Source organism: Amaranthus tricolor, chromosome 10 (assembly GCF_026212465.1).
Source record: "Amaranthus tricolor cultivar Red isolate AtriRed21 chromosome 10, ASM2621246v1, whole genome shotgun sequence".
In the NCBI taxonomy this organism is placed as follows: domain Eukaryota; kingdom Viridiplantae; phylum Streptophyta; class Magnoliopsida; order Caryophyllales; family Amaranthaceae; genus Amaranthus; species Amaranthus tricolor.
In genome coordinates, this window is record NC_080056.1 from 4,899,108 (window position 1) to 4,922,734 (window position 23,627).

The 23,627-nt window shown below is 33.6% G+C and overlaps 3 protein-coding genes across 4 annotated transcripts; 2 read left to right on the plus strand and 1 right to left on the minus strand.

Moving 5' to 3' along the window:
- Window positions 1-126: 126 nt before the first annotated feature.
- On the plus strand, window positions 127-698 carry LOC130826326 (uncharacterized). The gene has a single exon (XM_057691950.1). It carries the CDS (start codon window positions 241-243, stop codon window positions 490-492), a length of 252 nt encoding a protein of 83 aa, XP_057547933.1. The 5' UTR covers window positions 127-240; the 3' UTR covers window positions 493-698.
- On the minus strand, window positions 629-14,179 carry LOC130826324 (probable disease resistance RPP8-like protein 2). 2 transcript variants are annotated; one of them, XM_057691948.1, is made up of 5 exons: window positions 13,996-14,179; window positions 13,504-13,923; window positions 10,903-11,992; window positions 3,649-4,843; window positions 629-3,342 (listed from the first exon to the last, which is right to left on the minus strand). In XM_057691948.1, the coding sequence occupies exons 2-5, from the start codon at window positions 13,913-13,915 to the stop codon at window positions 3,334-3,336; spliced, it is 2,706 nt and encodes a 901-aa protein (XP_057547931.1). In that variant the 5' UTR covers window positions 13,916-13,923; window positions 13,996-14,179; the 3' UTR covers window positions 629-3,333. The 2 variants fall into 2 exon arrangements, with proteins under 2 accessions (XP_057547931.1, XP_057547930.1); XM_057691947.1 differs by having other exon boundaries at window positions 629-4,843.
- On the plus strand, window positions 14,165-23,627 carry LOC130824758 (uncharacterized). Its single transcript, XM_057689776.1, has 5 exons — window positions 14,165-14,201; window positions 15,245-15,379; window positions 15,733-16,011; window positions 22,294-22,792; window positions 23,534-23,627. The coding sequence occupies exons 1-5, from the start codon at window positions 14,165-14,167 to the stop codon at window positions 23,625-23,627; spliced, it is 1,044 nt and encodes a 347-aa protein (XP_057545759.1).

A 23,627-nucleotide genomic window follows, 5' to 3' on the forward strand; every position in this document is an offset into this window, starting at 1 on the left:
AATAAGATTTCACTTTTTATATTTTTCTTCAACATATTAGCTGCAATATATAAAATAATCTTGAACAATGAACATTGTTAAAAATCGTTGTGCAGCGAGTATTTGGAGCAAGTATTAAAATAAGACACCGTTCACCACCAGATATGACCTTACATTTATGGAACGATAAACGATGGTGGTTGAGGCGTATTTGGGCAGAACCGAAGACGACGAAATCCCTCCCAGTTTCAGTTGAACGTCATGAGAGAGAGGACTAAGATGAACGTCATGAGAGAGAGGACTAAGATGAACGTCATGAGATCAGGATTGGTTGTCTTCGGAGCACTTGCATTTGGTTACTTGACTCTACGTATCGGCTTCAAACCCTTCTTAGAGAATGCTCAACGAACTATGGATTTGGAATCGGAATCTCAATTAGAATTACAGCGCTCTAAATCTCAATCAAATCAACAATCTCATTTTCCAGATTCATCTTCTACTGTTCGCGATTAAATTTGAGTTTCTTTCCTTTTCAGGTACTTTTTCCATTTGAATTTGATTGTTGCGTTCCTGTTTTGTTGAATTGATTTTTTTTTGTCTAAAAGCCCTAATTCCTGAATAGTCTTGTAATTTTCGGATTGTTTTAAAAAAATTTGTTGTTTCTGAATAAGAGATTTTGGTGATACTAAAGTATAAAAACCAGTCTGAATTATTGATCCTTTGGATGTCATCCAGATCATTTAGATAATTGAGAAATAACTTTAGAGTCTAGATTTGTAATGTAGTATCAGAATTGAGAGATATCAACTTGTCATAGCAATGAGTTGTTGAGGTTCACAATTCATGTATTTTACTATTTACCTTCTGTTTGCTTCAATTATACTTGCTGCTGTTAAATTGTACTCCCTCCAGATTGCAACCAAAAAGTTTTGGGTAAAATTTAGTGGAAAGGGAATTGGGTCGGAAAATTAGACAAAAAAATAAGCAATGATATAAATGAGTGATTGAGTGATTAAGACGGAGAGAGATCCTAGTTTGTAAGTTAGAAAATAAAAGAAGGAAAGTTAGACCATTGCCAAAAAGGGAAAGGGTGCAAAGAGTGAGACCATTGTTGAGGTTTTATTGCAAATTAAAAGGGACGGAGGTAGTAATCGCTAATGTTCAGATTTCCCAGGTTAGATGTAGGATACATTATGACTGTGTAACTCTTCACAATTTTTGCTCTCACATTATCAGAAAGAATTATATATGCTGCAAACTACACTTCAAAAGCTCAGTTTTCATTATTCTGACCCATTATATATGAAACGAAATAAAATTTCATATTGTAAGCCTGTGGTATAAGTATTTTGCTCTGAGCAGTTTTGATGGTTTAAATCCAATTATATCCTTTTATGAAAGTTTTCTGGTTTCAAATTAATGGTGTACGTCAATAACAATGACAACAAGAAGAAGAATATCAAAGCTTCAATCCCATCATGGTGGGTCAGCTGCATGTACCACTAATCTATCTCATGCCATTGCACAAAAATCCCGTTTCATCGAGACCTAGTTGCTCCTGTAAACCCATTTTGCTCATATCATTTCCTCCATCCTAGAATACGAATCCAGTACCTCAATCCTCTATCCTCCTGTTGTCTAGGCTACTAATTCTCAGGATCATCAACACCTTTCCTCTATTCAAATTTTAAACCAACTTCATGCTGCTCTTCATGATGCTATACTTGCTAACCTAGAGAAAGAGGCTACTTAATCTCTTTGAGCGGCTTAGGAGAATTGTTAATCCTTCATTAAAACAAAGGGAAAAGATATCTTGGATGTATTTGTGATGATAATACCAATGTGTTTTTTCAGAGCATTAAGAAGTGAAGGGCTAAGATTACATTAAAAAATTATTCACACCCACGAGCGAGTTGTTAGTAGCAGTAATGGTATCAAAGAAGCTATGTGTGACTTCTATGAGAAGCTACTTTGTTCCACTATGTCTACAAGGAGGGCTATTAATATGGAGGTCCTTGGCTTGGGTCATAACTCATACAACTCACCAGGAGCAGCAGACTGATATGACCTGAGGTGGTCACGAAATTGAACATATTTGAGAGTACAAAAAAAGGATAGTAAAGAGTAAGCAAACGGATGAGTAATGACATAATGAGAAAATGTATTACAAGCTTTTTGAGAGCCTTGCTCTTTCCCAAAGTGTTAACAACTCATTACAATCATTCTCCACCCTTTTTCCCCCACTCCCTTCACCATCCTTTTTCACCCGAAGAGTCAACACTTACTTTTTCACTATCCTTCATGGATTTTACTGAATACCTCCACCGCTCTGTAGCAACAAGTATCTGCTATTTTTTTATACCTTTTGTCTTTCCTCTTCCTCTTTCATCTTTCCTTCTTATTTCTCCACCTTTGTGAGTTGCGGGATTTTTAAGATTATGGAATTGTTGTGGTCCACAACCACCACTGTAATTTACATTTCCACTTTCTTTTTTCCCTTTGCATCCTTGGATTACTTGATTTCCACCAATAATTTCCCTCCCAGTTCTTTTATTTCACCGTAGTTTCGAGACATAATGTTTGTGAGTTTTGTGTTTGGACAAGAAGCTTTGGGGTTGACAATTCTGGGTGGTTTCGAAAATTTTTGGGATGATTTTCTTTTGTGATTTTGATTCTAGTAATTGGAATTTCTGGGATATGGGTTGAGTCGATTTGAGGTTGGTTTGAGTGGCTGTCCGTCTACTTAAATATTTTAACCATACAAATTTTTGGAGTTTTGTTATTTGGGGGTTACGAGTCGAACTTTATAAGTTTTGACTCACTAATTTTTGATCGGATCAGGTTTTGTCAAAATCCTAAATCTAGAATTACTTCTAGGAAAAAAACAAAAATATATTTTTAAAGTTCAAATAAACAATCTACACGAGAAATATAATCCAAAGTACAAAGTCACAGTCCATAATAAAAAATTAGCAATGATTTCAAGTATCTTAAATAAAAAATGATCAACAATCTAAACCTTAATCTTTTTCTTCAAAAAAAAAACCTTGATCTTTAATAATGTTTTCCAATGCCACCCATTTTTTCCAACCAAGTTTGCGGAGCTTGGTGGACAACCCACTCATGAACAACTCTTGTTTAAACAACTAACTTTTAACCAATACTTCTAATTGGTCAAACCGGCCACCAGTTTGAACGAACATTCATTCGCCAAAGAGACCATTTACCATTTTTGTTTGAGGCAAGGAGAACATCAAATTAGGATTGGGAAATTAAGATGGAAACACTATCATATCCTGCATACTGTAACCATCAACTTTCTTCTAAAGTCCCATTTTAGTCATTCCTACCTGTTTAGAACCCCTGATATGTTTTTATATATGTCAGTGGTTTGCAAGCACTTAGCAAAAATTAAGTAAGAAATTTCTTGGGTCTAGACTTATTTAAAACTTCACAAGATAAGTTGCTAAAACAAGGAGTATGCCACATAACTGCATAAGAGACTCGTGTTCTACTCCCATCAGCATTTGAGAATCGAATATGATATTAGTTAAAGCATGTACCACTTTTTTAGGGTAAATATACTGGGTTAGATTCTCGCTGTCCCCTCCGGCCCTTTACATCCTACTCTGTATTTAAGTAAAAAAATTGTAAAATAAACCGGCGTACCTTTGGCTTATCCCAAATTTGAGTGAATTTTATGTCAGGAACATGCTGAATAAGGTAGAAATCCTCCCCTTTAATTTTATCAACAACGCTTGTTAAGTAGTCTTGTTCCACATGAACAAGTTTTTCACAGAAACTTCTTGGCATGAAATGCAATACTAACTCTCGGAGAGTAGTAATGAATCTAATCCCTTCTGGCAATCTTTCTAACTTAGTACGATATTTGAGAAATAGCTTTTCCAAACGAGGAAGTGCACCCGTTTCAATCACCCATGTTTCAAGTTCATACATACCCTCAATTACAAGCTCAACTAACGACTGAAACTTACCAGCACAAAATCTCATCTCTGTCCCGAGGTATGCGTTATTTTTGAATCTGAGAACTTTCAGCTTGGGACAACATCTTCCGATTATTGGAACAGGATCCTGGGCTGTAATACCGCTGTTTTCCAACTCCAACTCTACAAGAGTAGGGGGGAAACGAAGGGAAACTTTTTCTTCAATTGGACCGGTCAATATTAGCACACTTAACTGGTAAAAATCTTGGCTGAGTTGATCAAAGTATTCAAGCTTATTTGATTTGGAATAATAGGTTTCCCACTCCAGCTTTAACTTTTTCAAATTTGGGGACTTCTTCAAACATTCGAATATCATGTCTAATTGATGCCTCCAATATATGTTGAATACATACAACTTATGAAGATTAGGGAAGTTCCATAGTTGTACGTCGTCTTCAAACCATTCATTAACCCTTACTCCCCATAAAGTATGCAAGTTATTTAAAGTGTGCAATTTGAATTTGTTCCCTAGAGACATGCCTTTTGGTATATAAAGATGTCTAAGTTGCTCCATCTTCCATAGCACATTTGGCATTGTTGTTACGACTCCCAAAAACCCCAAAGATCGGCCAGAATGTACTCCTCTCCAGTCTAATGTCAATAACTTTTCCAAGTTTTCGATAGATTGGGGAAGTGTATCAATGTTGGTATTCCTTATTCCAAGATAGCTTAGATGTACCAACTTTCCTATCTTATCAGGCAAGGCATTATCAGAAGTGAAAACACCCCAAAGACTTAAGACTCTTAGTAATTTTAAATCCTTGTAAATAGTTCCGAACCTAAATCTATTATCTTCTGTTCCTTGGTAGTGAAAGAGTGAAAGTGATCTGATATATGATTCTTGGCTTTTCTTGCACAACCTACAATACAATTTGATTTCAATTAATTAGTATTATCATGACCTTTTGGTGTGACATGGAAGAAGATCAAGAACTGTTACTTTGTTAGCTATTAAGACTTTATAGGTATTCTGTTGGAACTATAAACCAAATGTGATCCCACGTTGAAGTGTGTGCGCCTCGTATTACCCCGATTATATAGCTCAATTTAAAATTATACCAGATCCAAAGGTTCGATTAAAAAAACTAAAAAGTAGGTCTGAAAAGAATGGCGTTTCTGTCCTAATTGATTACTCCTACATGCAAACATGGCGAGGGTTTGCATGTAAGAGAGGGTGTTGGGATGGTGTGTCCCACATTGATAAATTAGTGTGTATACTTTATAAATCATTTGAGCCTTTCCATCAAGCTTATATGTTAGTCAATATCTCTCTAATTCTTTGATGTAGAATCACATGCGAGTTAATTTTCCAATATATCTTTAGTTTATAAGAATTTTAGTAGTATTATTAATAATTAATTAATTCTATTAATTGGTCTAAATTCATATGAGAACATGCTATAGATATAGTTACAAAGGATAAAATGTTAAAAGGTTGTGACTCTTTAATTGTTGGAATAATATGATCAGTATTTTGAAATGTGATCAAACAAATGTGGATCATGACTACAACAAGAGCAAAGAAAAATGTGTTGAAAAAGATGATTTGGAATGTTAGTGTGCGAGACATGAGGTGTCTAGCTTAACAAAGATATTTAGAGAGTGTCTCCTGTGCAAGAATGGAGATTAATTTCATAAATGAAGAACTCAATAATGGAAATTAAATATGAAATTAAACAACAAATTAATCACTAAGAATAATAATCAAGATGTTATGGTAATTAAGACTCAAATAGTTGTTCGAAAATGTCAAAGATCAAAAATAAGTATAAATAAGCAATAAAAGCAAACGTCTAGAAAACCGAAGAGCTTGTTCTAGCTACTAAGAGCGAGCACTCCAACAAAAGAGAGTGCGTGCTTCTCCTCTAAAACTCCTAAATACTTTAAATCCAATTAATATCAATGATTAGAATTATTAGTAAGAATTTTTAACCTCTATATAAAGAGATCTTGTACTCATTATTTCATCCAATACAACAAATAATTCTCACTTAATTTTCTTCTCTTACAAACCCTTTCTAATGTCTAATTTTCGCCAACAATTGGTATCAAGAGCCAATGGTTCACAAGCAATAGGTTTCACATTTATCTATAAAATATCTCAAACATGTGGCCTCTTCGTGAAACAGCCGCATTATTACTGAGATTTCATTAGTCGTTTTTAGAGTCTAATTTTTTTCATATATTTGTTCGTTACTAATTATAATTTAATTAGTGATGGTAATAATTTAAAAATTTTCTACGGTGATTAGAAACTTTTTAGTTTTTAATGTAGTCATGAATCATAACAAGTAACGTAAACTTTAGAGTTAAAACTTAAAGTTGAGCAACTACTCATAACATTTTGAGAAAATTATAATACTTACCCGATGATGGGAATAAATTAAATATTTCATACATGTATAACATGAAATACATATTACATAACTTGTTATATGTACAACAATTTTTACCCAAACTTTAAACTATCTTAGATAAATTTTTCCTACACTTGCTATTCCCAATGCTTCTTTTTAGCCTTTTGTACACTTACATACATAAGCTACAAACTCTACCCAAGAACCCCTTTTGTTCTAATCTATGTTGGACATCATTACATACATGCAAAGACTAAAAATAAGGGCAAAACAATCTGAATTTTCTGTCTCAAAACAGCCCCCCATCATCTCTATTTCACTCATAAATATTCACTCATACACTCACAAACTCATTCAAACAACTTCTCTCAAAAATCTCTACAAGTCTTAAATGCTTTCTACTTTAAAATCTCACTAAAAACACTTCAAAAACAAGAAAAATGACCACTCAAATGCTGCAATAGCTGCTGCCCAAATTTTAAACCATGATACACACCTTCAAGACGCCATATAAACACATACTAGTTCATCTCTAATCATCTCCAACAAACACTTTCATTTCCTTACAAAAACACTTACAAAAGATTATCTATATGAAGTTTATGAGCATAAAAAATTTCATAAACACATTATTCATTTTATTATACTTCATCCATACCACTTTGGAGCATTCTTACAAGGTATTCTAATTTTAAGTTTACAAACATTGTTTTTACAACTTATATTAGAACAAGTACATATAAAATGATTTTTGTATGAAATCTTTTTCTTAAATCAAGTATGTTATAAAAATATATTTTATGATTAAAAAGAGGAAAAATCATCACTTGTATAAATCTATAAAAATCAAAAACTAAAAAAAATGTATTTCTACAAACTTATAAATTTTGTTACTTAAAGGATTTAAGTAAAATTGTGGGCATTGGTAAAATAACGACATTAATTACTAAAATACCCCACAAGATTTTTAATGGTTATTTAAAATTTTGTGCCCCTTAAAATAGTTCCTGGAACATCATAGAATTTTTTATATTATTTTATTCGGACTCAATAATTTTAAACCTACTTTATTTTATTTATCGATAAAACGTCTATACAAAATAATCTAAACCATACATGACTTTTATAAGTTTAAGTGGCCTAATAAACATCTTATATGACTTCTAGAACTTTGGTATAGTTTTATGAAACTAATTATTAATTATTTACTAATTTATCATATTAATAGAAATTATTTATTTATTAAAGGTGTAATATTGGTAATTTAATTTGAGTAAAAAAATAGACCTCTTTCAAAAATTTATAATTGTATCAATAACCTACTGCCTCATAGTATAAAATAAGTTTAACTTAGATGGTTTATAATTTTACGGATTCAGGACATTATTTAAATAACGATAAATACCTAAATTGTCGAAAATAGTTGTAAAATCGTTATAAATTGGTATAACCAATTATAATCTGATGGAACAACCTTAAATTCATTATAAATAAGGTATTATAATGACTTCATTAATATGGGTTTTGTTGGAGAATTAATATATATTTTGTAAATCAATTATTGATTTTATTAACGACAAAATTGTCGAGTATTTGAGAAAAGATTGTTTTATGAATCTTTTGTCATAATGATTTTATAAACTTATGAACTATATTCTGGTTGTTTTAAATGAATTTCTAACTCTTTTAAGTTATATTTACTTTTACTCAAGAAGGATTGAAACGAAATATTTTAGTGGTTTCCTTGAAAAATCGTATTGAATTTTAACTACTTTTTATTACAATGCATTTTCATACATGTTAGTGATGCCTCAATATAATACAAAGGTTATGTTTGATGATATGATTATGCTAAAACATGTTTTACCCATGTAGGAAAGATTATGATTCGATTTTGCTATGTTGCAAATAAAATATATTTATCATATGGAAAAAGTTGATATTTTTGATTTTTCAAATGCTATTGAAATTCCAAGAAATATATTCTATACAAAAATGTTTAGCCTAAATGGCGGGTACATATGCTACAATAGCTAGGGGTGTTGAAACCGGATGCCATATCGACCCCGGTCCAGAAATTCAGAAATCCGGTTTTTTGGATACCTAAAAAGCGATCACATTCCGACCCGGATTAATAAACCGGGTATCCGGATACCCGGTTTAATCTGGGTTGGATCCGTATACCCGATATTATTAGAATGTTTTTTAATTTTTGTCTTTTTTTGTTCAACCATTCGTTTTTAATGTATAACTCGATCCCTTAACCTCTTCGCGATCGAGTTCCATTATTTATAAATAAATGCCCTTTCAATGCTCAAGTTTTGTCAGTAAAATTAGTTACATAAAGAAAGGAAATAAAGATCAACTTAAAAGAGTGAACAGTTATGTATAAATCAAGATGGCTGAGAAAGATTTTCATGGATGTTGGTTTGGTAACAGATACGTTTATGTATTATAAAAAATGGAAGAACACGGATAGCAAATTTGGTTTTGTCAAGTTTGGGAAGAAACAAGATGCATTAGCAGCAATTACCTATCTATATAAACAAGGTCAAAGTGAGAGGAAGTAGCTTAAAGTCACTTGGTCGAAATTTAATAGAGAAGGTGAAACATCAAGAAAAAAACCCAATGGAACAGTGCATAGGGAAAAGCCAAAGAGGAGAACATGGTTCGATTCACAAATAGATGGCATAGAGTATAAAGAGGTTGTAACTAGGCAAAAAGCTTTCTCAAATAATCTAGCTTTATTAAAAAAAAAAAAAGTAAAATAGAAACTGGATCCGAATATCAAATTTTCAAAAAAATATCAGTATCCGACCCGAATATCCAGTTTGGAAATCGGGTACTCGGTCCGGATTATCCGCTTTTTACTAACCGGGTAAAATATCCGATTTTAAGAACCGGATACTGGATAATCTGGGTCGAATTTTCCAAATCGGATATTTTAGAAACCCAAGTTATAGCAAATGTTGTGTGCATGATTAAACGGCTCACCAATGTTGCGCGCATATTGTACACAATACCGTTGTGTTACACTTGTCGGACATGTCGCGGACGGTAGACTGACTACCAAACGAGTCACAGGATGACTCACAGAGTACTCATGCAAACTTATGATATGAGTTTGAAATTGATTAGGATCCATTGAGATCTTATGATAAAAAATGATAATTTGAAAATCCTATAAAACCATTGAACTGAGTTTGAATGATAGTATGATTTATCAAATGAAAAAACATCTTTTAAAATGAGTTTACTCAAATCAAAAAGTTTTAATAACTTATTTGATGGACACTAGTGTGTTTATACTCAGCCTTTTTGTTAATACTATGCTTTGTATGTTTTCCAATGGTTTTGTTTTTAGAGTAAACCCTCATGGCACCTCGACGGAGAATTGATATGCAAGTGGAAGATGAAACCCGAGTTGGAGTATGACTTCCTTTTGTTTAGATCTTTTTATTGTATTTGAGAGACTATTAGTTCAGTTGTTTAGGTTTGGAATATTTTAAAGATATAATTTGAACTTTGGACTTATTTCGATTTGGTTGTAATTTTCCTTTATTTTGAATAGTTAAGACTTCTGTTATATTGCTTTGGTTTTGGTTCAAGTATTTTACTTGGATATTGATTTAACCTTTAAGTAACCCCTTATATGTGTTGGCAAAAGTAAGTTTTCGCGTGATTAATACTAAATTCCAGTTAATGTTTGCCCTTATAATTTGGGGCGGTTACATTTCGTCTTCTACATCTCAAATATTCGATCAAAATTAAAGATATGTCCATTTTTTGATGGAGAGTTATAATTTGTGGAGTGTCAAGATGATGAACTAGAGATTTATGAAAAGTAGTCACAAGCTAAAACCACATATTTTCATAATTCTAATGTCACACCACCAAAGCAAACCTCTTAGCTTCTTCCTAATATTAAAGATTAGAGTATTTTAAGTGGTGTTCTACAAATCCTTCTAAATGTCGTGACTGGCACCATACTTCCTAGAGTAGGTATTGCAAATTCATCTAAAGAGAAGCATGAAATACTTATAAAAAAGATTATTAAGGGTGTGCTTGGATGAAAGGAAATCAAGGGAATGGAAGGGAAAAGATTTGAAGAAATAAGCAATCTCTTGTTTACATAACAAAATGAAAGGAAAGAAATTTAGAGGAAAGGATAGAGATTTAGAGGAAAGGATTTGAAAGGATTGGATGGATGATTTTTATTAAGGTATCAATCTTTACAAAGTTGAAAAGATTTGAAGAGAAAATTCTCATATTCCTTTTTTTCCCTTCCCTTCCCTCCTAAACAAACAAGAATTACTTCCTTCCATTTCTCTTTCCTTCCTTTCCCTGCCCTCCCTTTCCATTCCTTTCCTTTCTTTTCTCTCCAAAGTTGTTATCTAAACATAATGTAAAGAAAGTAGGAAGATAAAAACCAATAGACATCAAAATTTTAGAAGAGATTCAATATTTTACGAGAAAAGAGTCGCATAAGTAGTAAATCAAATAAAAATATATGGAGATGAGATTAAGAAAAAATTTAACATGATAAAATATAATTATCATACCTGGAACGAGAGATAATTTTTCGAGAGTTGATGGATGACTTAAGAAATTGACGAGATTCAATATGAAGAAAGTTCTCCTCCTGCGCTTTTGTAAGACAAAATTCATAAACCAGATTCGATACCTGAAAAATCTTAATTCTATCTTCATGGTTTCTCTTCGTAACTTGGATCAAGTGTCGACGACTCAACTCTTCTAGGTACTGCATCACTTCATTTTCAGAAGAATTACTAACAAATCCTTCTGCAATCCACATTCTTTGATAAATGCCCGCAGAAATTTCATGTTTTGGTGGGAAAACTCTCAAATACAGAAAGTAAGCTTTTAAAAGGTAATGCAAATCCTCATAACATAACTCGTACACATCTTTGAATTTGATATGGTTATCTAAGATGAATTCCATCCCTTTGGGCTTGGTGCTTAATACACCACTCAAAAGCTTAATACTTATGGGCTTCCCTTCACATATGCGCAACATATTCTTTGCTAAGTTCTCTGGTATTTTTATATTTTGTTTGCGGGAAGCTGTTAAATGGCATAACAGATCCCACCCTTGTTCATCGTTGAGTTTGCCCTTAAATTGATGGAAATAACAACGCAAATCATTCTTAAATATGTCGTACTCTTCATTGCTACCCGTGATAATGATCTTCGTGCCATTCAGTCCTGTTGGGAAGGTTCGCAACAAATCTTCAAGAGTTTCTCTCATACTGCATGGGATTTCATCCAGAATTATCAAACACTTGCCAATGACGTTAATCCAAGTTTCTTCCTTCTTAGTATCGTATCTTCCCATTATCTCGACTAGGACGTGGCGCAGAAAATAATTACGTGTATGCAGGTTTACTTTAGACTGGCCATACCAGATAAAATTGTGGAAATGCTGCCTTACTAAAGTGTTGTTATAAAGTTGCCTTGCCAAAGTAGTTTTGCCTGAACTTGGGCCTCCAACTATAAAGAATAAGTAGGGTGGATCTTCAACTTCATTTTCTCCGCTGGTCAAGTGATGAACCATTTCCTCGATATCTCCTTGTAATCCGACTATGTATTCATTATCTCCATACATTGATTTTCCTTCATGAGCATGGGCACCTGAAAGTTAAGAGGTAAACAATCGAAATATTGTGAAACTGCAGCTGGTTGATTGAAATCAGGTATGACTTGATCCGATTTAAAGAAAATAATACTGAAAACGATGATGTATTAGAGTTCGAACAATGTGTTTCAAACTCTAATATTGCTAAGATCGAGTGTATGAGGTTTTGTGACAAACAAATTACGCTATCAACAATATCGATGTTTGTAGGAGAAAATTATGCAATAAAATGACACAAAGATTTAACGAGGTTCACCCAACTAAGGCTACGTCCTCCGGTGTGTAGTATCTCTTATATTATCAAAGAGAAGTTCAAAGAACTCTCAAATATGGAGAATTACAATAGAGAAGAGATATAGGCTAGTGTTTGGCTTGGGGTGTATTTTGTGGATGTGTTCACCAATTACAATGTGAATGAGAGCTCTCTATTTATAGGAGAGATCACACTAAGTAATATTAAATACATTAAAGCTATGAATAAATGATAATGAAACATCTCCTAGCACTTGAAGAGTCAAAAACAGCATCCTAGGAGCATCAGAGACATCGCTCGACCAAAGCAGAGGCTCGCTCGGTCGAGCGGCCTGGTTGAGCGGGATACAGGAAGTGTCTGTCTGCATTCTGTCTGCTCGCTCGACCCAACCTGAAGCTCGCTCGGTCGAGCGGCACTTCAGAGGGCTTCTGACAGTATTGCTCGACTTGCATTGTTGAGCATCTTGAACTAAACCTTTGCACTTCTTCATTAAGTCCCATAACTTTCATGAATAACTCATTAATTCATACTTTAACCATCATCATAAACCACAATCATCAAGACTTATCATAATACACCCATTCATGACATACTTATAGGATTCCATCCCAAGAGTCACCATGAATGCACACACCAAATGTGCACTCAAGTCACACCAATCATAACAAATACGTATATAAAAATTAACTAATTAAGATTGTCAAGATCTACACATGTAATCAATAATCGAAATTAACTAAACTTGAAATTTTATTCCAAAGACTAGCCTGAACACCCGAATGGACATCTCTGCCTGAAGTAGACATGTTAATTGTGCAAGTTACAAGTTGGATCGCTTTAGGTGGTACTATTTCGGGTCGGATCATATGTGGGTTAGGTTGAATTTAGGTTGACCCAACAAATGAAAGATTTTTTAAAGATTATCTTATCATTAATTTTGTTTCCTAAATGAATATATAAAATAAATTTTTTTATTTTTAAAGAAAGCTATTTCTTATAAAAAAGTATCAATACAACAAAGAGATATGAACTCAAAATGTAAAAATGACTTAAAAACGTAGTGAATTTCGACTAAAAATGTAACATAGAATTAAAAAAATTAACAAAATAAAAAATGGAGTGAAAAAGGTCTGTTTATTATATGTACAAATTTGACCTAATTTTTGAGTGTTTTCAGATCAAGTTGTTTTCTGGATTATGAGTCAGCTAATTTTTGGTGGAATTCCACGACTGATCAAATTTTGATAGTTGTACCTGAATGTATATGACGCAGATCAACTCCTTTCACTTTCCCATCGAGCTTGACCACTGCTTCTTCGAGGCGCTGTTGAATTGATTGTATCTTGAAGCTGAAAATATCTGGATTGATCAGAACATTGAACATGGAGGCAGCAATCTTTGCTATCCCGAAAGAGTCTTGGACGGATCTCGCGTTATAAACAAAGGTATCAAACACATCTTCAACATCGTTAGCTGCCTCTTTAATTTGAGCAGATTCATCTGTATTTCTACAAACTTCATTATCTCCGAGCAAGTCTTGAATCTTTAGCAGCACATTTTGAAGATCTGATATTTGTTCCTTTGATACCTTTGAAAAAGGTTCAGGATCAATATTAAGCCAATATTCAATTCTTTGAGCAGCTGAACATACAGCAAACTTATCCATCTCTGATCCTGTTGAAAATTATGTACATGAGAAGTGCAAAATTGAGGAGACAGAAGTAATTATTGCTAGCTGAAAGTTACCTGAATTAGTTAGCTAACTCATGCATTTTCCTATGAAGTGAATTTTAAGCTTGTGCTGATTTAGCTCGATGAACGGTACGCTTATGATTTGGATACTACTATTTCACCTGCTGGGATTGAATTAATTAATGATGGACACCATTATTGCCGTTCACTTTTATTTGGCTCAATGGACAGAGATGTCAATGGGTCAGACTCGGATCGGAGTATACATACTCCACTCGGATTTTCTCTTGATCTGATTATGGATACAAAATTTTCTCGCATTTTGATTTGACGTATTTTATTTCTCTTGATCTGATTTGTCGTATTTTGATTGATTAATCTAAATAAAAATACCAAGTAGTTTTTCAAAATCGAAAATTACAATTAGTACGAGAGAGAGTTTGAATTAGTCACGTCTAGAGTTTTAAAGGAAAAAAAATATTGAGGTAAAAGTCAAATTCAAAGTCGGATTTCCTTCAGGGTCGGAGTCGCGTCGGAGTGTCGGATTTGTAATAAGGTCTAACTTCGGTTTGTCTCTAACTCGGACTCGGATCGTAAAGTCGAAATCGGATAACTTTTTCTCGAACTCGAATCGGATTATTTTCCTCGGATCGAGTTGGACCGGGGTCGGATTGTCTGTATTAACAAAATCAATTATAATATGTCATGATTAATATGACAATAATGAAAGGTCTCTTCGGATAAAAATAAAATAATAAACCAAAGTGAATAAAAACTTGTTTATAGCCGTTAACAGCTGGACTACATTTGGTCTGCCCATAAACACAGCACCTTGGTCTCCTCCAATTAGAGATATTTTCATACAAAAAGGTTTCTTTGGATCTTATGAAATGTCAATGACGAAATTGACCCAAAGATTTTATATTAAGTCAAATTAAGTACTTAGCCCTTGGAAAATAGTTGATTTTTCTGTATCACTTTCTTTATCTTTAATCTCTATCATAAATACTAATAAGTTCGACAGGTCGTGGACCTCTCAAAACTAAAGCCAATTCGAAATTAACTCGAAACACAGACAAAAAAATAGTAAATATAACACGCATGTTTCGACTTATATTCAAATAGGGTGCACTAAACAGGAAAATCTATTGAAATTCATTTATTTCAAAACGCCATTTTATTATCACTTTTTTGTTATCAATTAATTCAAATGAGTTCAATTTATTTATCTTAAAACTTATAAATTATCAAATTTGTATTATTTTGGTCATTGTTTTTCATACCACCCATTTTATTTGAACAGAAAAAGTGAAGAAGTTAATTAATGAGAAGAAAGTGAAGGATTATTGGATGGTTTTTAGCTTATTTGACATGAATGGTGATGGGCGTCTAACAACGTGTGATTTTGAAACATTGATGCTGCTGACATGCTCGACAAGTTTGATGAATTAGAAAATGGAACGATTGATTTTTGGGGTTTTTTGACATTGGTAGACTTGTTAGACATACAAATTGGGGAACCACTATACCATTTTGCGGTTTTCACTTTGATCGACTATCATCTATAAGTTGCTTTTATGCCAGAGGCTGGACTATTAAGCTTTTCCGCTATAATTCGTAGAAACTTTTGCGATAAGTTTCATTATTTGTCTTATTACCTTTCTTATATTTAAAGCACGTACATTTATATTAAAACTTTTACTTTATAAACAATAAAATTTGACCTAAAATTGTGACTTAAGTATTAGATAAGAAACATCATCAACTGAGATCTTATTTTTTTTGTTATAGGAAGAGAAGAATGTTTGTTAATGGAGTACAATTTAAGAAGTAGCAAGTTTGTTTTCAGCTTGGTTGATATGGATTATGATGGAATTATCACAGAAACTGATTATTATTTGTTAAAGGAGATATGGGCGTTACATCATTCCCCATTAGATGCTCAGGAGGGATATGCAGGGGATAGCCGCCAAGAAGCATTGAATTTGCTTGGTTTTCATTCACGTAACGGATTAGTGCCTCCTAAAGCCATCTCCAATGTTCGCAAGGTCCTTCAAGAAAAACGTTCAAGTGAGTAAAAAAGTTTTTATTCACCCCTAAAAATTATTATAGTATATGAAAATCATGGGTAGATCTTGTGGATGATGAAAATTATGCAAAATCTAAGAAAAATCTTTTTATAAGAAAAATATAATCTGCTTTGTATCATTTCTCATAGTCTTTACAAGTTACATGACCATCTATTTATATAACTTAGATTAGATTAGAATATTAAATCATAAACATAAAGATCTTGATCCTTGATAATAGATTCTAACTTAACCAACAACCTCCTAATTTTTCTGTTAATATTATGTTTTATGTTTTTATTTTCTAACATTTCCCCTCAAGTTGGATCTTTGGGATCTTTAAAACCCAACTTGCTTGAGGTTGCATTGAAGAATTTGTCTCTCATAACTTTTGTGAGAATGTCAGCTAACTCTTCTTTTGATCGGACATATGGGAGAATTATAACTTCTGCTTCTAAGTTTTCCTTTATGAAATGTCGATCTACCTCTAAATGTTTAGTTTTTTCATGTTGTACCGGATTCTTACAGATGCTGAAACTGCTTTATCATCACAATAGATTTCACATACCTTATTTATGATGAATTTGTAACCATCAACTTTCTTCTAAAGTCCCCTTTTAGTCATTCCTACCTGTGAAGAACCCCTGATATGTTTTTATATATGTCAGTGGTTTGCAAGCACTTAGCAAAAATTAAGTAAGAAATTTCTTGGGTCAAGACTTAATTAAAACTTCACAAGATAAGTTGCTAAAACAAGGAGTATGCCACATAACTGCATAAGAGACTCGTGTTCTACTCCCATCAGCATTTGAGAATCGAATATGATATTAGTTAAAGCATGTACCACTTTTTTAGGGTAAATATACTGGGTTAGATTCTCGCTGTCCCCTCCGACCCTTTACATCCTACTTTGTATTTAAGTAAAAAATTGTAAAATAAACTGGCGTACCTTTGGCTTATCCCAAATTTGAGTGAATTTTATGTTAGGAACATGCTGAATAAGGTAGAAATCCTCCCCTTTAATTTTATCAACAACGCTTGTTAAGTAGTCTTCTTCCACATGAACAAGTTTTTCACAGAAACTTCTTGGCATGAAATTCAATACTAACTCTCGGAGAGTAGTAATAAATCTAATCCCTTCTAGCAATCTTTCTAACTTAGTACGACATTTGAGAAATAGCTTTTCCAAACGAGGAAGTGCACCCGTTTCAATCACCCATGTTTCAAGTTCATACATGCCCCCAATTACAAGCTCAACTAACGACTGAAACTTACCAGCACAAAACCTCATCTCTGTCCTGTGGTATGCGTTATTTTTTAATCTGAGAACTTTCAGTTTGGAACAACAATTTCCAATTATTGGCACAGGATCCTGGGCTGTAATACCGCTGTTTTCCAACTCCAACTCTACAAGAGCAGGGGGGAAACGAAGTACAACATTCTCTTCAATTGGACCTTCCAATATCAGCATACTTAGTTGGTTAAAATCGTTGCAGAGTTGATCAAAGTGTTGAAGTTTAGCTGGCTCGGGACTAAAGATGTAACATTCTAACTTTAATTTTCGCAAATTCGGAGACTTCTTCAAGGATCCAAATATCACGTCTAGTTGATGTTTCGTATATATGTCAAATATATACAACTTTTGAAGATAAGGAAAGTTCCTGATTTGTATGTCATCTTGAGACCAGCCTTTAACCCTTAATCCCCATAGAGTACGCAAGTTATTCAACGTAAGCAATTCGAATTTGTCCATATCCTTTCTGCTTGTTGGTATATAAAGATGTCTAAGTTGGTCCAACTTTCATAACGCATTTGGTGATATTTTCGGGCCTCCCCTGCTAACAGTAGAATCTACATCTCTCCAGTCTAATGTGAACACTTTTTAAAGTTTCCAATAGACTCCAGAAGTACTTCAATATTGGTATCCCTTATTCCGAGATAGTGTAAAAGTACCAACTTTCCAATCTCATCAGGCAAGGTATTATTTGGAGTGAAAACACCCCAAAGATTTAACACTCTCAGTAATTTTAAGTCCTTGCAAATAGTTTCAAACCTCAATCTATTATCTTCTATTCCTTGGTATTGAAAGAACGATAGTGATTTGATATATGATTCTTCATTATTCTTATACCTCCTAAAATGCGATCAGAGTTTCAAGTAATTAGTAAATGAGTTGTTCAAGTGATTCAGAAATACAAACAAATCAACAAAACACACATATTACACAATACGCGTAAAATACTTCTTTAAAGTAGGAATTATTGTGGGAAATCGTGGAAAGGTAGAATTATTTTGGATAAAAGAACCAAATAGCCACCGACTTAAAGGAGTATTTTACCTTAGGCCTCAAATAGTTGACTACTGATCATTAATAGCATAAAATGTGGTGTCTGGAGAAAACATAAATTTATATCCAATATGAATTGTTATTTTCGGCTAAATAGAGCTAATGGGAAATAATCATTATAAACTAAACTAAATAGAATTAAAATGAATTTAAAGCTTGAAATAAGCATCCCTAAAACCATGATTAAATTCGATGTTTGTTTGTGCAAGTGTCAAATTATCTATGTGTGATGGTGGTGACTTAATGACTCAAAAGAAGGCACGCCATGTTGAGAGCAACATTAAGGGTGCAATAAAAGGCAATTAAATATGTATTAATTGCTACTTTATTTGGTGGGTTAATGTGTGACTTAATGGGGCATTAATTATGAGTTTAATGCTGTGAGTTACTGTAGAGTTAATATGTTATTCTAGAATGTTGTATACCTTCTATATAAAGGGCTTATGCATTTATAGAATCAAAACACAACCATGTAGAGAGGGCTAATATATAGTGAGGGGGCTAGAGTGTATACCGGATTCTTAGAGATGTTGAAACTGCTTTATTATCACAATAGATTTCACATTCTTTTACTTGATGAAAACCAAGTTCATTCAGTAGTTTTCTAAGGCATAAGACTTTGGTTATCCATTGTACAATTCCTCCAAACTCCGCTTCAACACTTGACAAGGCTACAACTTTTTTCTTTTTCATGTTACTAAATTTCCTTCGACAAGAGTAAAATATCTGAAGGTAGATTTTCGTTCATCTCTATCTTCTACCCAATTTGCATCTGTATATGCTTAAAGTTGAAGATGATTATTTTCCCTAAACATGAGAAAACATTTTTAACATTGAACTAATATAAAGATCAATCCTTTTATTAGCTGCTACAGATAATAGAACCCTAACAATATCAATTTTTGCAATGGGAGAGAATTTTGCAAATAATCGTACTTTATACCTCTCAATTTTTCCATCTACTTTACACTTAATTGTAAAAACTCATTTACATCCAATAACTTTCTTTCCTTGTGGTAGAATACATATTATCTAGGTTTTATTTTTTAAGAGCGTTGATTTCATCTTCCATTGCCTTTCTCCATTTTTTATTTAAAAGAGTTTTTCCAACACTATTAGGATTTTTCCCTACTAAGTCGGATTCCATCGACCACATTTTAGGGACAACCATTGTCGTCTGGTCTTTGCAAGTTTCAATGGTCACCGACGCGATTTGAATTTCATTATTTTGAAAATGATTTAAACTTCTTATTGGCTTTTTACGGAAGGATTTATGCATCTACTAAAGGGACATATTCCATTAATATCCTAGTACATTTCTTACTCCTTTAGCTAATCTTTTCACTGCCCTGGAAACAAAAGTGTCTGTCAGGTTCATTTCTTCTTAGTTAAGTTGGGCGGGTTCGACCAGAAATGCTATGTTTACACACAAGACTACCCACGCTCCCGCTTTCTTTCCTCTGCTCCATTGCTGAAACAAGGCCTCGCCCTTTAAATTTAAAGGGGCTATTCTCTATTCTTAGGGCGGGTAAAGCTACTGAGCTGTAAGAGTTGGACCGAAACCCTCCTTTCTTAGGTGAACATGACCATGAATATGGTTATATGTCCATTCGTTGGGTGATCCCTTGCTCTCACGTTCGAGTCTTTGCTCGTCGTTTAGGCCGGTGATTGAGATTTTTGCTCATTGCATTCACCTCCAGATTCTTCGCACCTGGATAGTTATCTGTCCATAGAAAAATTCTATAGATAGTCTCCACCTGTTTAAGAAGTTTCTTAAGGAGATCCAAGAACTGAGCCCATAAATGAAGCATTCTCCCAATAAGACTCTGAAGTAACTGAAGTCTACCTGCGTATGAAAGACATCTAAGAGACCAATGGTGAACTTGTACTATAATTTTCTCCACCAGAGGCCTACACCGACTATAACTCAACTTCTTTGAAGAAAGTGGAACTCCGAGATATTTTAAAGGTAAATCCCCTTTATCTGAGTAATCTGCAAAATTGCATCCTGAACTTCCATAAAGAACATTATATGTCATAGCCCCTTGACTTTAGAGATATCTTGGCTTTTTACGGAAGGATTTATGCATCTACTAAAGGGACATATTCCATTAATATCCTAGTACATTTCTTACTCCTTTAGCTAATCTTTTCACTGCCCTGGAAACAAAAGTGTCTGTTAGGTTCATTTCTTCTTAGTTAAGTTGGGCGGGTTCGACCAAAAATGCTATGCTTACACACAAGACTATCCACGCTCCCGCTTTCTTTCCTCTGCTCCATTGCTAAAACAAGGCCTCGCCCTTTTAAATTTAAAGGGGCTACTCTCTATTCTTAGGGCGGGTAAAGCTACTGAGTTGTAGGAGTTGGACCGAAACCCTCCTTTCTTAGGTGAACATGACCATGAAGATGGTTATATGTCCATTCGTTGGGTGATCCCTTGCTCTCACTTTCGAGTCTTTGCTTGTCGTTTAGGCCGGTGATTGAGATTTCTGCTCATTGCAGTCACCTCCGGGGTTCTTCGCACCTGGATAGTTATCTGTCCACAGAAATATTCTATAGATAGTCTCCACCTGTTTAAGAAGCTTCATAAGGAGAAGAAAGAACTGAGCCCATAAATGAAGCATTCTCCCAATAAGACTCTGAAGTAATTGAAGTCTACTTGCGTATGAAAGACATCTAAGAGACCAATGGTGAACTCGTACTGTAATTTTCTCCACCAGAGGCCTACACCGACTATAACTCAACTTCTTTGAAGAAAGTGGAACTCCGAGATATCTTAAAGGTAAATCCCCTTTAGTTATCTGAGTAATCTGCAAAATTGCATCTTGAACTTCCATTAAGAACTTTATATGTCATTGCCCCTTGTGAGAGCTTTCCTTCAATTGTTTTATGTACTGGATATCTTGACTTTAGAGATTCAAACTCAGAGTCATACCTTTTTGGTGGAATATTCCTTGTACTTCTGGGTGGTGATTGGTAGTTAGTGGAAACGTTAATTTCATCTATACCCGGTGTCATGGATATGGATATGTTTTCATTTTCATTCTCCCGGAAATTGTTGTTAGATTGATCAACAGTATTAATAGATGAACTTTTAGATTCATGAGCTTGCGGCTTTTCAGTAGTGTTAGCCTGTTAGGAGTATAAGATACGAGTGGTAATAATTGAATTAAGATTGGTCGACTTTCTTGTTGAAAGGTAGTTTTGGTGACTTTGCATACTTGTGCTTTTGAGTCTTGGTCCAAAGACACTAGATTGACTAACCAAGATCGTTACTAATTTTCTCCCCTTAACATCGGAGTTGGTTGTAGAAGTAGGTTGACTTGACAAAATCACAGTCCATAGTGGTGTATAGACGATTTGTGGTAGGGTCAAGTCATCTATATCCTCTTTTATCTACTTTGTATCCAACAAACTCACATTTAACTATTCTAGGTTCAAGTTTGTTACGATGATTTTCGGGAAGATGTACATAGACTATACATCTATAATCTCTTGGTGGTAAGTTATGTAAGGTGGAACAGAAGATACGTATACTCGGTGTATTCAGGGGTGTTTCATAGTTTAAAATTTTTGTGGGAAGGTTTTTTGTTAAATATTTTGTTGTGGTTATGGCCTCTAGCCAAAAATTAGATGGAACATTAGACTTTAACATATAATAACTCTAGATATTGGTAGTAATATACAATTTTCCTTTCAACAGTCTTATTTTGTTAAGGGATATTAGGACAAGTTGTTGGTGTGTAACGCCATTTTTGTAAAATAAAAGGTTTCATAACAAATTGTTTCAACTTACTATTTTACCAAACACTAGCATCAAGTCGTATGATCACTTAGCCATCTATTTGCTTCATAATAAGTTAAAATTACTCAATAATACATTTTACCAAACACTCCAGATGTATCTACTAACATGATAGTTTTTGGTTTGCCCAGAAGAAGCTGAGGAGGAACGCCTTAAGCATCATATACGTTTAACTTTTGAGATGAACCGCCTATTTAGCTTACTTGATTATGACGAGAATGACCACCTTACTACTAAGGAAGTAGAATTACTTGTATGTGCTTGCAAGCTCCCTGAAGATGAAACAAAGAGTATTTTACATAAAGTTGATTTAACTTGGGGTGGGAGAATCAATTTTCAAGATCTACTTGTCTTGTTAAAGCCCTTTACCCTTAACCCATTTAAGATCATTGAGAGCCCATCTGAACTCTTTAAGTTTCTGGATAGAAACGAAGATGGTTTCTTATCTGCATCGGATTTTAAGAGGTTTGCTTTGATCACTGGACATCAAGTTTCAGACGAAGACATTCAAGGATTGATGCTTAAACTTGATATAGAGGGCAATGGAGAAGTTGGCAGAGATCTTTTTTGTGGCGCCATGCAGGAATATGATTTGATGCCCAACAACTTGGAGCTGGATATGAACAAAATGTGAGTGTCGTGTTGAAGTGTCCATTGTTGTCTAAAATGACAAATTTCGGGTCAAAAACAAATACTCCCTTCTATTTATTCAATGTGTCTCATTTTACTTTTTATTATTTTTTAGGTGATCAAATGAGACCACATGTGACAGAAAAAAAAATGACGTTTTTAAATTTTAATAGGGGTAAAGTGGGATTAGTATGTGTAAAGGTTTAAAAAGGTTAAATTTTGATAGGGTAAATTGGTAAAGTTAACATACCCAAAATAGAAATGAGACATTTAGGGTGACTTGACTAAATAAAAAAAATGAGACACTAAGGCGAATAGGAAGGAGTATTTACATTTTGAACTTTTAACATTGGGTTAAAAATGATTTTATGATTAAATATTTTAACATTAAAATTAAATATTTTATGATTTTTGATGACATTATTATAAAAATTTAATTATATTTTGGGGAGAAAGTCATTAGTAAGTCATGTATATATAAATTAAATTGTTTTGCATGAGATAAAGAGAAGATAAACTTACTCTTATTGCTTTCAATTAAATTTAAGTCATGAACTATTTTTAAGCTTGTAAGTAATTTATCCTCAGCTTTTCTTTATATTTTGGTTGTCTAGATCTATTTTTTAAATTCCAACATTTTAATGTGTCAAATCAAAGTTATTGGGTTGACTTTTTTGTTTTGATTTTTGTGAGTTTTTTTGATGGATATGCTGATTTGATATCATATTTGTGTATTTCTAGGTCCATCTTAAACCATGATACTACAAAGGAAGTTGCAGATTATCAGACAGAAGAAATTGAATTTACAAGCTTTTGGGAATTGGATGCAAAGTAG

Excerpts from the sequence above, each read along its gene's own strand:
- LOC130826326 (XM_057691950.1), top strand. The coding sequence starts at position 241 with ATGAGAGAGAGGACTAAGATGAACGTCATGAGAGAGAGGACTAAGATG.
- LOC130826324 (XM_057691947.1), bottom strand. The coding sequence starts at position 13,915 with ATGGATAAGTTTGCTGTATGTTCAGCTGCTCAAAGAATTGAATATTGG. Across the intron at positions 11,993-13,503 it reads TCTGCGTCATATACATTCAG|GTGCCCATGCTCATGAAGGA; the intron begins GTACAACTATCA and ends CTTAACTTTCAG. Across the intron at positions 4,844-10,902 it reads AAAATTATCTCTCGTTCCAG|GTTGTGCAAGAAAAGCCAAG; the intron begins GTATGATAATTA and ends ATTGTATTGTAG.
- LOC130824758 (XM_057689776.1), top strand. The coding sequence starts at position 14,165 with ATGGACAGAGATGTCAATGGGTCAGACTCGGATCGGA. Across the intron at positions 14,202-15,244 it reads TGGGTCAGACTCGGATCGGA|AAAAAGTGAAGAAGTTAATT; the intron begins GTATACATACTC and ends TTATTTGAACAG. Across the intron at positions 15,380-15,732 it reads GCTGCTGACATGCTCGACAA|GAAGAGAAGAATGTTTGTTA; the intron begins GTTTGATGAATT and ends TTTTTGTTATAG.